Below are 17,419 nucleotides of genomic sequence, written 5' to 3' on the forward strand. Positions count from 1 at the left end.
GAGTTCACGGCGTGACCTACTTTGGGAAGGCAGAGCTCTCGCCCCGCTGGGTCCCCACGTGCTGGGAGGATGCTGCCAGCCCCAGGAACAGCCCCCCCCAGGGCACCCTGTCCCCAGCACGTGGTGCTCGGCTCTCTCCGCAGAACCCAGGGGCAGATTTTGGGGAGGAGGAGGAGGGTCCTGTGGGAGCCAGGGCTGTCTGCAGCAGGGACATGTGCAGGGCTCCCAGGTGGGTGCTGCTGCTCTGCAGGGACTCAACAGCCTTTTGGTTGGGCTCTGCATTTCCACATTTCCCTTGCCTCGGAAAAAATCAGTAACTCCCAGATTGGTACGGATGCAGCCTGGATTTGGGTGCCCAAGGGAGTTATCCTCAACAGCTCAGCTTCCCAGTGGGCCAAACTCTGTAGCCAGCCCAGCTGGCCCTTAAGGAGCCCCCAGCTTGGCTCTGGTGAACATAAAATCACAGACTGGGTTAGGAGGGATCTTAAAGCATCTCGCTGCCCTGGGAAGGGACACCTCCCATTAGACCAGGTTGCTCCAAGCTGGCCTTGGACACTTCCAGGGATGTGGAGTGGAGCTGCTGGGACGTGTGGACCATGCCCAGGCTCTGGTGTCCACCCTGCCCACGGCTCCATTCCCAGTGTCACTGGGCAGCCAATAAATCTGTCCTGACCTTCTCTCTTGGGCTCTCTAAAAACCTCTTTCCTGACACTGAGAGTGCATGGCAAGGTTCACTGCTTGCAGAAGATCTCCACAAAGGGACATACTCACCCCAACAACCCCTGCAAAGTTCAGCTCTCCCCTCTGCTTTCAGGACCAAAATCTCCTTCAGCACCGGGTCTGTGTCCCAGCAGGAGTCTCGAAGGCGGCTGTGGCTGCCCTGGGTTGTGCAGCCCCGTGTCAGCACTCGTGGCTGCAGCCCAGGCACTGATCCACGAGGCTGGCACAGCCTCCTCCTTGGCAGCTCTTTCCTGCCTCATTACCCCCAAAATCCCAGGGGTCCATCGCTTTGCTGGCCCTGCTCTAGAAGCTTTTCTGAACTTTGTTGCGTTAAAAGCTTTCTATTTCCAGCAAGGATGCAAATGGAGGAGAGAGATTTTACAGCCACCAGGTGACAGTGCCAGGGGCAAGAAGGGGAGAGAAGTCACCCACCAGCCACTTCCAGCTAATCCAGCACCTACCTGGGGAGAGGAGCAGCAGCAACAACCTGGTCACACACTGGGAGAGCAGGCCCACACCGGTGGGAGAGGGGAAAGCACCAAGAGAGGACTGAGAACAATGACACCAAGGACAACAGAGCCGACACACGGCTCCTTCCCTGGCTCATCCGACCACGCAAGAGCCAACACCCCGCACAGGCTGGGCAAATTCTCATTCCAAATGCAGAAACAGCCCTTCTGGCAGTGGCAGTGATCAGCTGAAACCTTCCCCCAGAGCCCGTGCCTTGAGGCAGCCATTAGTCACTGTGAGGAAGGAGGGTTTGGCAGCTCAGCCCACCCAGAGCCGGACGCTGCCGGATGGAGTGAACACCTCACGCTGGATGCGAACGCAGCCGCAGGCACAGCCAGTGCCACAGAGCACATCACTGGGCCTCCCTGGGTCCAGCGGGCTGCAGAGCAGCCTGGCAGGCAATGCCAAGGGCAAACAGGGCATTTGGGGTCACCTGTGACACCCAGAGTTGCCTATGCAGCAGCAACGTGCTCAAGCACGGGCACAGCTCGGAGCTTGCCCCAGGTCAGGGCTGCTCGAGCTGCACCAGCCCTACTCAGCACATTCCCCTGGGGTTGTGCATCACATCTAATGTGCCTTATCCAAGGAAAAAATCTGTCATTTATGGTACATTTAAAATTAATGCACATTTGGTGTTTCTGCTGATCCCAAATTATCCCCGCACGCGTGCTGCAGCGGGGAGCTGTGCTCGGCCCCGCCAGGACTGCGGCGCCTGCGGCGCTGCTGAGCCTCCCTCCCCGGCAGCCACACTGCCAGGGACAAATTCCCAAAAATATGGATTTCCAGCAGCACTTCCACCACTTGTGCCTCACCAGTACCAACTCCCGCCTTGTGCCAGGGGGATCTGTGCCATCCAGGAGGGCACAAAGGACACAAATGTCACACCTTATGGATCAACCTTTCCAGAGCTGGGGGCCCAGCTGCTTCCTGATGGGAACCTCATTCCTGTCCATAACCCCTGAGTGCACGAGGCTTAATTAAAAGCTGTCCCTGCTGATGCTGGTGGCAGTGGTGACTGTGGCTCTGCCACGTGCAAATGCCATGTCTGAGCTATGTGACACTCAGGCCACAGGTGCCTTCCCAGCATTTGGAATGCTGCTCCTGCTGCCTGCAAGGAACCTCCAGGAACCATCCTGGCACACACATAGGTGTGTTTATGGCATTATATGTATTTATGGTATTATATGTATTTATGGTATGTTTATATTTATATGTATTTATGGTATATTCTCTCCTAAAACCCAAATTAAGGCCACTGGGGAAAAGAGGGTCACACCCTCCATGACCTGAGGAGGGGACAGGGACAAAGAGCACGAACACAAACCCCACCAGTCCCAGTGGCAGCAGAACCAGCCATCAGCTGGGAAGGGATATTTATGGGAGTCAGTGCTTTGGTGCCAGCAAAACATCCCAAAATCCTGTTCATCAAACAAATGACACTCACCACTGCCAATGCCTCCTGCCCTAGGACACCATGGTGAAACCTGGCACCCCATGGTCATATTCTGGTAGGGCTCTCAGGATAGAGGCAGTGGCAGGTGCCAGTTTTGCCACGTGGAGCCCTGGAGGGAGAGAAAAATATTTTCCATATATTTCGTGTTTGCTGATTTTCTCACCAGCTCTTCCAGCGACAGCGAGTGAAACCCAGCGGCGCAGCCAAGCCCCCGCATCTCGACAGCTCAAACACAGCCCTCGGGTGGCACGCAGGGAAAATCACACGTTGGGGGAGGTCAGGGAGCACCAGTAAATAGGATGAGATTAATTTGGGAACAACACGCAGGGAGAATGACGTCTGCCAGGGAAGGAGCATCGCTGGGGCCCACCACAGCCTGGCCGTCCCTGCCTGTGGAGCAGAGCCCGGAGGGGCTGCACAGACACATCGGCCCCACACAGGGACAGAAACCTGAGAAGCCACAGCAGGAGCTGTCACAGCCGGCTGGGCATGAGCCAGAGCCCCACGGCACAGATCAAAGCTCTCCCTCAGCCTGGGCAGGGCTTCCTGGAGGGTTTGGACTCATGTTCCTTCTTCTTTCTAAACCCCACTGGAGATTCTCTAGGAGCTCGTGTGGCTGCTTTAAGGAAGAGCTGAGTTTGTTGCTTGCACCGAGCCATTTGCAGGAGGTCAGCCCCAGGGTGCTGCCTGTGGGAACAAGAGTGCCACTGCCACCAGCCCTCGGTGGGGACAACCCCGAACACCCTCCCTCCTCCATGGCATCCCCTCTCCAGAGGGAGCCTGGTTCCCAAATCCCTGCCTGGAGTCCCCTGCCGCACCTGGGCTCTGCAGAGCCCGTGGGTGTTCCCCCTCTCCGGCTGCTGGCAGGGGCTCAGCCCAGGCCCCCGAGCAGGATCAGGGATTGATCCACTGTGAATCCATTGCTGGGACACGTTTCTGAAAGCTCAGTCAAGGCTTTACCCCCACCAGATGTGTCACCAAAAGGTTTTGAGGGGAACATTCCCCCTGCAGCTCCTGCTCGTGGCTGTGGCTCCTCAGGACCTTGCTCTGACCCTGCTGCCTCAGGGTGGGCACTGGCTGGCATCAGATTTGTTGTGGGAACAAGCTCTGCGTCCTCTTCACCCACAATGAAGCCTTCAGGCCTCAGCAACTGCTTCAGCTCCTCCAGCAAAGACAAATTAATCAACTACTGGTCAGATTTCACCTTTTTGGGGATGTCACACACCCATGAAGAAACTGCAGGGTGGTTTCCAGGCAAAGCCTGCACCTGGCCTGGGCCAGGAGAGAGGAGCCAGGAGCCTCAGGCTCTTCCAGCCACCCTCCTCCCACTGCATTTCCAGCAAAGCAGAGCCTGGGGGACAAAGGGGTGACACAGCACTGCCTCCTTGGGGCACGTGGGCAGGGATTGATTAAAACCTCCTGCCATGGAATTGCACCCACGGCGACCGGGGTGCCCCTGGGTGTAGGGGCAGCATGGGGCAGGCTCACCTTTGGCACCTCTGGGACCCTGCCTTGCCCAGCCAGGCAGCTGGGCAGGACCCAGCCAGCAGCAAAGCAAGATGGAAAAACAGTTTTGCTTTTAGATTTGTCCCATTATTGGTTTACGTTCCTCAGCATGGAAGAACAGATTGGTTTCATGTCCAGGGCTCAGCTCCGGAAGATGCAGCAGGGAGGAAAGACATGATCAATTATTTAGGAGAGACTTTCAGTCTCACATCAGAGGTTCATCTTCTCAATTCATACAGCTGAACTAAGTGCTGTTTCCCTGTGGTACAGGGCACAGAGCAAATAGAGAGGCTCTAATTAACACACTCAGGAACCCAATATTTGTCTGTTTTCTGTGACTCCTTCCATGAGCCCAGCAGTTCCCACCCAGGCTCCAGGAGCACATCTGGCTGCCAGGATGTTTATAGGGAAAACACACAGCCCAGAAAGGAATTACCTGTTAGAACAGAGGGGAAGAGCTCTCCTGGAAGAAGAGCAGCTGGGTTCAGGCTGACAGAGCTCTCATTCTTCTGGACAATAACCTGTGGTACCTGTTCTGCCCCTGGCTGGGGGATGCCCTGGGCAGAGGGAACACAGGGAATCAGCCCTTGCTCCAGCAGCACAGCACAGGGGTGTGACAAACACTGTCCATTGCCAGGAGGTTGGATCCAACCTCTGCTGAAGGCACTTCTGCTTTTAGCTGTATCCTTTGGAGGCAGATGGCCCAGGACAGGCTTGGTAAGGGCAACCAGAGGACCTCAGTCATCGCTGGGGTTTGTGCTCCAGTTCTAATCCCCATTTTCCAGGGAGAGGTTCCTGCAGTGTAACCACCTACAAACACAGACACTGAAGGGCCTCACATCTGGTTTGCCATCCCCTCATCAGAAAAATAAAGCTCTGAATTGTTCTGCTGCTGCAAGAAACGTTTGCCTGGAGCAGATTTGCTGGAAGGTGGGCACTCACCTGCACTCACTTCCAGCTTAGAGCTTTTCCCGTAACAGCATCACCATCCTGTAACCAGCCTCAACAGAAATTCAATCTCTCCAGCTCCACAGGCAGCCTGTGCCTCCACAGAAGCCCCCAGCTGGTCCACCTTCACTTCTAAAACCATGTTTAAGTTTTCTTTGTAAGAATGAATTCTTTGCAATAGCAAGGAAAAGCCTCCAGCGACTGCAACATGTTCTGCACACCTGCATTAACCAAAATCTGCATCAAAGATCTGGATGATCCTTGCAGGGAAGGTTTCCAACTGCTTCCACTGCTTCTGGAGGGGCCTGGAGCTGCATGGAGGTTTGGCCAGGCGGGGTGGTCTCACCTGAGAACAAAACACTGACCTGGGGCTCTGACACTTGAAAATAACATTTTGTGTAAGAGGAGCAGCCTCCCTGGGCACAGGCTGCACAGTCATGGACATGCCCCATCCCTGGAAGTGTCCAAGGCCAGGCTGGACAGGGCTTGGGGCAGTCTGGGACAGTGGAAGGCGTCCCTGCCCATGGCAGGGGGTGGAATGGGCTGAGCTTTAAGGACCCTTCCCACCCAAACCAATCTGGGATTCTGTGAAAGAGGAAAACACAACACAGAGCAGGTAAAGGAGAGCCTGTGCCAGGAGGGGAGAGGAGGTTAAATACAGAGAACAGGTCAATTTACAGCTTTCACAGCCCCTAGTCCTCAGTGGTGCCACCAAACACGTTTCTGGCCTTAGGCTGCTGCCTCGAGGGCCAGGAGGGCTGAGGGAAGAAAGCAGCTTTGGGGGTGCCCTCGGTGCTGTGGTTGGATGACAAATCCCTTCAAGGCAACAGCACCTACAGCTGGAGCTGAGCTGGAGGTTACATAAAGCAAGGATCAGCTCGGTTATGCAGCCATTGGCAGTGACAGATGTGGCACAGGCTGAGCAAGCACCAGGGGATGCCTGGACAAGCTCCAACTGCCATCGACAGCTCCAGCCCTGGGGACAGAGCACTGGAGATTCCTTCCCAGTGCCCGACAATACCCGGAGTGACTCCTGCTGGGGTGAGCAGCTGGAAACCCTGTGTGTCCCTTTGCAAGTCTGATACAAGCAGAGGCAAGTTGGGCTCTTAGTTGTTGACAACTTTTCTCTTTGTAGGACCTGATGCAAAGAAACAGCCAGACATTTCAATCCAGCAAAATAACTTTAATTCAACAGGGCAAGTACAGCCAAGTGGTGATTCCAGAGTTGCCCGGCAAGTGTTGGCTCCTTGATCCATCAGTAAATGTCCTGCTGGTGACTCGAGGATCCAGGCTCTGTGGCCACCCTTCCCAATAATTTCTTAGGTTTAGATTTCAAGTGAAATACATTCAGATTTGCTCCTGTCAGAGCATTGCTCACCAGTACGTGGCTGGAAGTCACTGAGGAGTTAATTACACAGTTACCTGATTTGTATGAAAAGAAAGCAACGCTGCAACCCACAAACCCCTCAAACCCCTCCCTCTCTCCAGTGCTGCTGCTCAGAGCCTTCCCAGCACCTCGCAGGGGGAGATCCTGGCGTTCCTTGGGCCTCCGCGGTAAAAGCAGCGGCTAAAAACACAGCAGCAAAAATCAAGGCAGCTCTGAACTGCACATTTCCCCTCTGCCAGTCTGTGATCAGTAACTGCTGCTCCTGGCACCTGCAGGAAGGAGCAGGGCCCCCGGCAGCCCCCCCTCCCTGGAGCTCCAAAGGGACTTGGGCACGGTGCAGGTTGTGCTCGGTGCTGAGTGCCTGGCCCTGGCTGGAGAAGGATGAACTCTGGCTTCATTCATCTGGGTGTTGTTTTGGTTTGGTGAAGTATTAAATAAATAAATAGGGCTGCTCTGTCAGTAGGATGGGCTGTGGCTCTCAGCTGGCAGCTCGGCCTCTCCCGAGCTCTACCCCGGCTCTCCCGTGCTGCTCGCCTGGCCCTCCTCACTGGGGACGTTCCTGCGCTTCCTCAGCTGCATGTCCTCATCCTGCAGGAGAAAAGGAAGCACAAACTGATCCTTCAGTGTCCTCTCTGAGCTGGATAAAGCCTGTCCTCTTCCCCTTCTTTCCCACCAGCTCAGATAAGCCCGGCAAACAGAACCCACATCACTCCAGCTCCTCTTCAAAACACTGACACCTTCACACGGAGCCTTCCCAATCCATCCTCGTGCTCCCACTGAGGAGCTGCTCATGACTAACACAACAGGCACCTCGTAAACTCTGCTGCAGTCAGAGCAGCAGGGATGTGCCCTGTCTGAGCCGTGCTGCTCAGCCTGGGGGTCACACCACATCTCACATTTACCTCAGGGTGGGCCTGCTGTCTCACAGAATCAAACCTCTGAGTTTGGAAGGGACCTCTGGAAGATAAATCCAGTCATCTGCTCTGAGCAGGGCTGACTCAAGTGCTGGAGCTGATTCTTCAGGGCATGGATTTGCTTTTCAAGTATCCACAAGGGTGGAGTTTGCACCTCTCCCTGCACAGCCCAGGGTGGTGTCAGCTGTGTGTACAGGGCAGTATTTCCCACTGTCCCCAGGCAGGGTTTTCTTTAGCACAAGCTGTGCCTGTCCTCTCTTGGCTTTTTGCTGGGCATCTTCTCCATAACCACCTTCTTCTCCATAACCACCTCCTCCCTACCCACCCCACAGGCAGCTGGCAGATCCTCCCTTCAGCTCCTCTCCTTCAAGCTGGAGGAAATCAGCTCCCTCAGCCTCTCCAGCCCTGATCCACCTCTCGAACAAACCCACGGAGCTGCAGGACCAGGATTTAACTGTGCCCAGGTTTTGCCACACATGGCAGGGACTGATCTGAGCAAAGTGAGCATGTGCCATTTAGTGTCTGTACTAACAAAGAGCAAACTCATTTCTGCACAGTCGTCCTCAGCCAGTCCCTCCCAGATGCTTCTTTCCCAACACCTCCACCTCACACTACTCAACAATGACCAGCCACTGCTTGTTCCAGCACGGTTCGTACTACCGAGTCAGAGTCTTCCTCAACCTGGCTGCTTATGAAATCGAGATAATCATCCTTCTGGTTGTCCAGAACTTCTTCCTCGTACTCAGTCTGGTAGTCTGACTCATCTAAAAGAGAGAAGAGACAAAGCACAGGGTTTAACTGGCAGGCAGAGAGGCAGAGGAAACTGGGAGAGGAGTGATTGCCACTGTCACTGAGCACAGGCACGGGCAGGACAGTGCCAGCAGCTCAGTGAGCTGGGACTGCTCACACACAGATCTCAGCTCCCCAGCACATAAAAGTAAACCATGTCCTCTCTGTGAATTGTTGTCCTGGAGCCCTGCAGAATCCAAGGAACCACAGCACAGCAGCAACTGTTTGGCTCATTCTGGTGGGTGCTGGTTCCCAGCCTGAGGGACACAGACTCTGGTACCGGGGGGATGCTCCCTGGGGAATGCCCTTCACAGCACAGCTGCTGTTTCCCACCCCTCAGCCCAGCCAGACCTGTGGGACACCTTCAGAAGCCTCTGAGCTGCCAATCCCAACTGCCCTGGACACAGAGGCCACAGACTCTGGGAACAGGGATCCCAAGCTTAGGGTGAGCTCTGCCTGGCGTGAGCTGATAACTGAGTGTCTCACAATCCCTGTTCCACAGGGGACGGTGACATTCACATTCCTTTCCTCTCTGCAGAGGACAATCACTTGCTTTCTCCAGTAATCCAGAAGATTAACATAATTTAGGGAATCTCAAGAGCTGTGCACAGCAGCAGGACACGCCAGCAAGGCCCCAATCCCAGCCTGTTCCCGTGGAATGAGGACACATCAGTGCAGAGCCAACGCCTCTCCCAGCACCTGGAGATCACCTGCAGGTCTGCAAGACAGGCAGCAGGAACAGGACCTCACAAGGGCCTGGAGGGACAGGACAAGGGGGAATGGCCTTGAGCTGATGGGAAGCAGAGTTAGGTGGGATATTGGGAAGGAATTGTTCCCTGGGAGGGTGGGCAGGCCCTGGCACAGGGTGCCCAGAGCAGCTGGGGCTGCCCCTGGATCCCTGGCAGTGCCCAAGGCCAGGCTGGACATTGGGGCTTGGAGCAGCCTGGGACAGTGGGAGGTGTCCCTGCCCATGGCAGGGGTGGGATGAGATGGGCTTTAAGGTCCCTTCCACCTCAAACCCTTTTATGACTCCACCTGGTGCCAGGAACGTGCTGGGCTGGGGGGGGCCCATCGATGGTCCCAGCTCACCCCCAGTGCACCAGCAGAGCCTGTCCCAGCCCCTCGTGACACCAGGGCACGTGGGCAGCGAGGCAGAGCCCCTGGCAGGCAGCACCTTCCTCTGCTGGCACCCAGAGCTTCAGGATGCAACGTAAGGCGTGAAAGTGACATTTCATCGTTGCCATAAAACCATGTTTGTGTGACACCAGTTCTTCCACCCCTTTCCTGAGTTAATTCCAGTGTGCTCTGGAGCAATACCTGGGTTCCAGCCCACTGGTGAAGAGAAGGGCCCCTGTTTAAACCGGATCCTTGATTAAGTGTTTCTCCCGGGAGCTGTCAGTAGCATCTGCTCCACGCTGAAGACAATAGCACAGTCTGTTCCACAGCCTTGTCTCCTAACACATAACTACAACCAATTGCTAGAATGTTGGGATTAAAGACATTTGGTCTTTTTTATTTTCTTTTATTATTTTTAGTGGGTTTTTGTTGGTTTTTTTTTTTTTTTACTGTGAATTAGAGAATGATTGTTAGTTTTTACTAAAAACACTAATGATAATGCACCAGAGAAACTGGAAACTCATCTGAACAGCAACAGACACCACAAGAGTTTGGAGTTTATACCTCCAATAAAACCAGCTGCCATCAAAACCAAACTCCTTGATTTTCCCAGCACTATTGAGCATTTAACAGGTCTTTCTACAGACACAGAACCAAGAGAGGGGTGACCCTTCTCACATCCTTCACACAGCAGCTCTGGGTGCTGAAGGGGGGAAAGGAGAGCAGGAGGTGGCCCTGCTGTCCCCAAATGTCACCTTCCATCGAGGCTGAGGCTCACAGTGACTGGTCTGGGTTCTACAAAACCTCCCAGAAGCACCAAGCAGGACCAAGGCCCCGCTGCTCTGCTCAGCTCAGCACCACCCAAAGAGCACAGCCCGAAATGCAGCCAGCCAAGAGGAGAACAAAGGTGACGGTGCAGGTTCACAGTCAGGCCACCAAGCAGCTCCCTGTCCCCTCTCCTACACAGGTCACAAGCCTCAGACCACCTTCACCCCCATAAGCAGACCAATGCCAGGGCTCACCGGCCTTGAGGAGCCACCTGACAGCCACGAGGCCACTGCAGGGAGGTGTTACCCTCCCCCTGAGCTCACCTCACCACAGACCTTCCCCCACAGCTCCAGCTACCTCTTTAGCAAAAGTCTCGTGCACAGAGGAATGTCACTGCTGTCACTGCCACCCGAACATGGGCAGGGTCCCTGCAGCCACACGGAGCCACCCACGGCAGGAACACAAAGGATCCTTCACGAGACGGTGCCCACGTGCACGACTCTGCTGCCATCCCATCCTCCCCCTCCTCCAGATTCTACAGCCAAGGGATTTCAGCATCCCTGAGGAACATGTGGCCCCTGCCCATCCCATCCCATCCCCAGCAGCCCCTGCACTGCCCCTCCTCAGCCCAGAATGTGCCACATCTGCTCCCTGAGCCACGTCCATCTGCCACACTCGCATCCACGGCCTCGCTCTGCAGGAAGCGGGAGCCTAACGGGAGAATAATCAGGAGCTACAGAAAGGAGGAGGATCTGTCCCAGTGCTCTGGTTAAATCTCAGCAAGTCTCAGTGCCTGAGCCTTAAATAACCACATACCATGAACTCTTCACTCTTATTCACAATGGCTGCTTCAACCACGTTTGATTAATATTTTCTTCATAAGGCATATGATTGTAATTAGCATTTCAAATTACCACAGGGACATCTCTACGAACAGTCACAGATGGGAGCACTGCTAACTTTAGCTTTCCCTCTGCAGGAACAAAAATCAGGAGGAGGGGAAGAGACCGTTTAGGAAGAGCTCCAGCCCTGGTGACACACTCGGGGGTTTCGGGCCTGCAAGGCTCTGATCCTTTTGGATCTGGGAGCTCCATGAACAGGGAGCTGCTCCGCAGGGCAGGGCTGCCACAGGGCACAGAGCACCTTTGTGCCACCCTGCAGGAGCTGGTACCTGCTCCTCATCAGTTCACTGCTGCTCCCACAACAGGAGCACACAAAAAGCAGTGGAGCCAGTGAGTCACTCCTGATGCTACTCACGACAGCAGGGAAAACATCCCTGAGGCAGAGCTTCAACTCAGCCTCCTCTCGGCCCAACAGGGCCCAGGAGCCTTCAGGAGGACACAGGACAGCCCGAGGGGATGGAAGCTGAGCTGCCACACGTGTTACTTCCCTGAGATGAGACTTGAGCAGGGATTATTGCCACCTGGGAGCACACCAGTAAGAGGCTGACAGCAGGTGCCTCGCCATGGCGAGGACATCCCACTGCTGCCTGTCCCAGAGGAGGTGGCAGGAGGGGCACACGGAGGGTCTGTCGGGGGCACAGCCCAGGAGGGGCTCTGAGAGGAGCAGGGGATGGCCTCCCACAGCTGGCAGTGCCCAGTGGGGCCCTCCCTGAGCACGGGGAGGGGAGAGCTGGCAGTCAGAGCAGGAGCTGTCCCTCCTCCCGACCCCACTCACCGTCTGCCACCGGAGCCTTGACGGGCTCGATGCGGGACACGATCTCTGCCAGGTCTGTGAAGGAGGTGGTGGGACAGGTCACGTTCTGAAACACAGGGAGAAGGTGAAGGTGTGTCAGCACATACACACAGCAAATCCTAACAAGTTGAGACCGTACAAAAATGATCTCGAACAGACAAAGCTCCAGACGCACACGTTCTCCACAGCTGCCCCCTCAAAAGCCATTACTCATCAGTGAGAAATCCTCAGAACAGCTCTCCTGAGGCAGGTCTGGTGGCAGAGGTGGGATTCCCAGCAGTGGGACATGCTCTTAACGGCTCCTATTCCACCCATGCAACAAGAAGCCCTATGAAAAATTTAGCAAACTACAGAAAAGACCCCAGAGACAAGCACAGGAGGGGCTGGGCCCTGGCATGGACAGAGCTCACTCCACTTGTTTATTCTCCATCAGAGCCCCTTTCTAAGAAGGACTGGCTGGTCCAGGTGCAGCCGCCAGGGAGCTCCTGCTTTCCCTTGGGAGAAGGTGTCCAGGTGTCCCATCCCTCAGCTGGAGTGATGCCACAGAGGCTGCAGGGACAGGTGGGCACTGGGGTGACCAGGACCCCCCCGGGGCCCCTGCAAGGCCCGGAGCTGGAGATGCTGCAGCGAGCAAGAGCCTGCAGAGAGACATCTCCCACTGCAATTCCTCCTTCCAATAAACCCTTGCTATTTTCACTGTCTCACCCAAGCAGTGGGCTGAGGGTTCTCTATTTTAAGAAGTTCCTGCTCCAGTCTCTCCTCTAAGAAAACCCAACTCTGGCATTTAGGAACCCTCTCGGGCTTCCTGCAGCCCCACCTCCCTCCTTGGGGCTGGGCACAACGTCACCAGGTGGCCACCTGAACACCTCTCACCTTTTTTTAAACCCAGTGAGTTTAATGAACGAAGGAACAGCCCCAACCCAGAGGAAAGGGATGGGGAAGAGCTGGCAGAGGGACCTGGCTGCCAGGAATTGCTGTGACGGTTGTCTTCCCAAACACCCAGACCTGCCCATGTGCTCCCAGCCAAGGCAGCTTCCTAACACGGGGTTTTCTGAACAATCCTTTGCTCTTCTGGCAAGAACACCGACCCTATGAATCACACAGCCCCTGTGGGGTCACAGCAGTAGCCCATTACTGCTGCAGCAAAGTGCTCTCAGTTGACCTTTCATCTGTAGCTGATTTTGATGCAATTTGGAACAGCCACAGCACAGAGCAGATCCAGGACAAGCAACGGGGGCAGAGAAAAGCCTGGAGAGAATGAAAAGGTAGCTGTGTGAAACAGAACAGCAGTAGCTGAGGACACACACTTTGAAATATCAAGAAGTTGGGAAGCTCATTGTGACTGTTAAGGAACTGCTGGACAGGATGAGTCAGCCCAGGCTTGCTTTGAACATCCAACCTGAACGCTCCCAGCGCAGCACTTGCTGAGAGCTCTTTCCCAGCACAGGGAAGAAAAGCTCCTTGACAGCTCCAGTCTGTGCCACATGACCCCGTGAGGGACACGTGCACCCTCTGGCCACCACACAGACACAGCCATGTGAGGCCATCCCTGGACTCCAAAACCCACGAGGACGAGGTGGCTGCACAGAGCACTCGGGCACACAAGTGCCAGGCTGTCCCTGGGAGCGGGGAGCAGGCAGGGACAGCTTTGGATGGGATCAAAGCCCAGGGCTCTGCATGAACAGCTGAGCAAAATCCTGCAGGGCCCAGCACCAAAGGGTGCCCCAGGAAAACCATCAGCGGCTCCTGAGGTGGGGATGGATGGGAATGAAGTGTGACTGTGCCCTCAGGAGCATCTGTCCCCCAGCTGACCCCCAGGTCAGCCTGTCTGAGGGCACCTGGAGAGGCAGCTGCACCTAAAGCCTCGGCACCAGGACTGGAAAACCACTTGTGGGAAACCAGGTGTCTCCCCACTCTCATTTGGTGCTTTACAAACTGGAGTTTAATGTTTAAGTGCTTCCTCTCACTACTTTTAAGGACAAAATCACCATCCCACCAGATAACACAAAGCAAAGCAGTGTCTCAGATGTACCTGAAACCTACTCTCAAACCTTTCTGATGGTTTTCTTTTTTTCCCCAAGGAGAAAAGTCTTCTCTTTGGCACAATCTTTATGAAATAAATTAGAGGAGAAAGACAGTTACTATTGTAGTCTGCTGGATTATATTTAGCTTTGACTATGAATAACACCTCAGTAGACAAAACTTCCCCCAAGGAGATCCAATTAACGGTGCTGCAGCATTCCATGCTGGGGAAGAGTTAAGGGCTGCTCAAAGTAAAGTTTATGTAAGGTTCCTGTTGTTTGTGTCTTCAGTATTTGCATTTTGGACGCAAGATAAACAGGGACTGAATGATCAAAGCGAAGGAAAAGCATCTAAATGATTAATTATCTGGATTTTAAAATAAAATTGCAATGCTCACGACATGGAAATGAGACGATAAGAAATGGCACTCAGCTCTCAGATGTTGAGCACTCCAGAAATAGATGAAGAACTAAAACATATAAAGCATCAAAACCTTTGCTAATGAAAGGCAAGTTAAAAATATCAGCTGCTCTGCCTGGAAGATAACACAGCTAAAGGACTTAAGTGATTCTAATGGACTAAGGAAAGCAAGAAAAATGCCCCAGTGGGAGCTGCAACAGTTGTTACTTCATAGAAATAAATCTGCAACAGAAGTCAGATGCAAAAATCCTGGGGTTTTGGGCTCCAGAGTTTTAGGAGGATGAGCAGGTGATCCTGCAGGTCCTTGGGAGCACCAGGGATGCACAGAGCCCGTGGTTCGTGCTCTGTAACCCAGGAGGGTTGGTGAGTCACTCTTCCAACCCCGTTCTTTCCATGCTTTGGCACCTCAGCAATCAGCACTTGGTGCCTCGTTATCAATCAAGTGAGTGCAGGGCCAGGCTGTGTCTGCACTGAGGACGGGATGTATCTGATCTGCAGGGCCCTGAAGTGCCCCAGAACCCAGGGTGGGTGTGATAAATGTCATCATGCTGCTGTGATACCATGATATAAGTGAAGTATTCCCCTCCATTAGTGCATCCCATAAAAAGGGCAGTTTTAAAAGAAGTGTCTGTTACAGCAGTGAAAATGTTTGAGGCTTGTAAAAGGGAGGCTGAAGTAGGACACAACCAATTCTGAGAGACACAATTTTCCCTCCCTTAACTTCTTATAACTTTTAACACAAAACCTGAACCCCAGCCCCTCATATCTGATCAGGAGGTGGCAGAGGTGGATTGAGGACCCATCTTCTGCACTCACACTAAAGCACCTCCTCAACCAGGTGTGTTCCCAGTAAGAAATCCCAGGCTGAGGAGTCTGGGGGCTCCTCAGGCTCCTGGATCACCAGCTGCTTTCCTCCATGGCTGAGTCCCTGTGTGCTCCTTCCAAAGCCACTCTGACTCTGCCAGGCAGCGTGGGCAGATCCATCTGATGATGGGAAGTGTAAGTCCCCCTGGAGCTGAGGGTGACATTCACCTCATCCCAGCAGAGCCATTTCCACCCCTCAGTGACTCACAGCCTCTGCTGACACCGAGGGCTCAGATGTGGAATCATCCACCCCTCATCCCTGGCCCCGTGTCCATCCTGCCATCCATCCTGCCATCCATCCTCTCCCTATCTCCAAGCCAAAGTGCTCTGCCACCCACCCCTGGAGAGCTGCAAATCCTCAGTGTCATCTGTCACCTCACTTGACTTCCCTCTGCGAGGCTCACAACGGTTATGATTCATTCTGGCCATCCCTTAAAAAATTACTGCTCATTTCCCTCTCTCTGAAAGATGATGAAAAGAATTACTGGGTAAAACATGAAGCCTTTGTAGCACCTGGGTTTCAAATCAGAGGGATTCAAAGAAGGAGAAGGATAGATCAGAATATATTATAATATATTATCCAAATTCCTCAGAAAGGTGGGAACTGTTTCTTAAAACCAACTGGAACTTCCCTGCCAAGAAATCCAGAGCACTGAGCTGTGACCCAGCCTCGGGGCAGTCACTGTCCCCTGTCCCAGCCCTGAGCAGCTCCTGCAGCACAGAGCATTTCCCTGAGCACTTACATCAGTTTTGGATTTGCAGGTCTCTTGCCTGTCCTTCAGCATCTTGTCAAGGACTCCACTCCTGCACCACACATTAAATACAGTTTTCCCATGCTGGTATCCCACTTCCTGGAAAAAAAAAAAAAATCAGGAGGAAAAGAAGTAATTAAGAACTGCTAATAGCATGGAAACAACTGGAAAAAACAGATCCATTGCTCAAAGTTTTACTCTTTTTCTCAGAACACAGTAGGAATGATGTTGAACAACCAAATGGGAGGGACAGAGCAACAGGTTTTGAGAGCCCTGGATCCCCTCTCCAGCCCTGGTGTTGGTATCTCCTCTGGTTTTTGGATGAGGGTTCAGAGCACCTTAGACACTGGGGCTGGAATTCACCTCTCACAATCTATCCCAGTGCAGGGTGGGGGTGATTAAGGGGAGAAAAAGGAGCTGACAGCTCTGGCTGGGTCAGACTGACCCAAATAACCACGAGAAGCTGAGCTTCAGGAACTGACACAGAACCCCCACTGCTCTGGGACTGTACCCCAAAGGGGTTTCACAAGAAAAGATTTCAGCTCCTTGGAAAATGCTGGTGCCCATTTCTATTTCCTGTGAAATCCAGGCATGCAGCTGAAATGAAACCCCCCACTACTTCCCAGCCCCTAAGGATAAAGGAATGCCTGGATTGTCCTCCCCTCTGAGGCCTGCACAGTTCAAAGCTTCACTGTGGGCAGAAGTTATCGAGCTGTGCTGCAGGGAGCGAGGATCCAGGAGGTGCTGCCCCTCCATCCCTGCAGGGTCTCGTGCCAAGAACCTGCTCACAGTGACACGTTTGAGGAACTGCCCTTCTCTCAGGTTTCATCGCACTGACAAGATTTGCCTGGTGCCTTTACACCTCTTTAACAGCACCACATTAGAACAGAGCGGGGATGTGACAGCCCACGATCTGTTCCTGTGATGAACTACCACACCTGTCTGTCAAGGTTTTCAAATCAGCCAGGGCTCTCCAGCTGGCAAAGAACAAAGAACTGTTTATCAGCAAAGCCCTGGATCCACTGGCAGACAGCAGTGTTTGCCCAGAAGCCAAGAGGCACCAAATATCCTAGAGAAAATATTTAGACCGAGGAAATCAGCTGGTGGTTTGGAATAGTTCTGGGTGTCCTAAGGAGTCTGTCAGTGAGAATCTGCAGGGCTAAGCTGTGTTCCTGGAGTTGGTCAGTGTTTGTTAAGCCAGGACCAGAGAGATCAGGCTGCAGCCTAAGGAGCATCACAGCTTCTCACTGAACTGTAATGGAGATTGACTTAAAGGAGTGGTGGTTTCCCAGCCTGGGAGAGGAGCAAAGCTCCGCAGGAACACCTGGACATGGAAGATGCCTGCACAGCTAAAACAGGCAAAGAATGGACAGAGACAGTAAAATCATTTTCTTGACAGGAGACACCGAGCCAGAATCGCTTTGCTGCCCTGCCTGGGCAGGGACATTTCTGCTGTGAACACTGGGTTATGTCACCAGAACAACCCCCTGGAGCCAGCTCTGCCCATGCTGGCACAAACACAACCCAATGCCAGTGATGTGTGACCCGGCAGCAC

General features: G+C 53.8%; 1 protein-coding gene across 3 annotated transcripts in view; it reads right to left on the reverse strand.

Annotated features, from left to right (window-relative positions):
- Positions 1 to 6,299: 6,299 nt before the first annotated feature.
- PNPLA7 (patatin like phospholipase domain containing 7) overlaps positions 6,300 to 17,419 on the reverse strand; it is a 117,787-nt gene continuing 106,667 nt past the window's right edge. For 2 of the 3 annotated variants that reach the window (XM_048325411.1, XM_048325410.1), the window contains exons 33-36: positions 15,856 to 15,963; positions 11,789 to 11,873; positions 8,099 to 8,202; positions 6,300 to 7,112 (exon numbers count right to left, since the gene is read on the reverse strand). In XM_048325411.1, coding sequence (XP_048181368.1) covers positions 7,032 to 7,112; positions 8,099 to 8,202; positions 11,789 to 11,873; positions 15,856 to 15,963 — 378 coding nt within the window. In that variant the 3' untranslated portion in view covers positions 6,300 to 7,031. Of the gene's footprint in view, positions 7,113 to 8,098; positions 8,203 to 11,788; positions 11,874 to 15,855; positions 15,964 to 17,419 lie in introns of those variants that run through there. The other variant, XM_048325412.1, reaches the window with a different exon arrangement.

The sequence above is a fragment of the Corvus hawaiiensis genome, chromosome 21 (assembly GCF_020740725.1).
Source record: "Corvus hawaiiensis isolate bCorHaw1 chromosome 21, bCorHaw1.pri.cur, whole genome shotgun sequence".
NCBI classification, from domain to species: domain Eukaryota; kingdom Metazoa; phylum Chordata; class Aves; order Passeriformes; family Corvidae; genus Corvus; species Corvus hawaiiensis.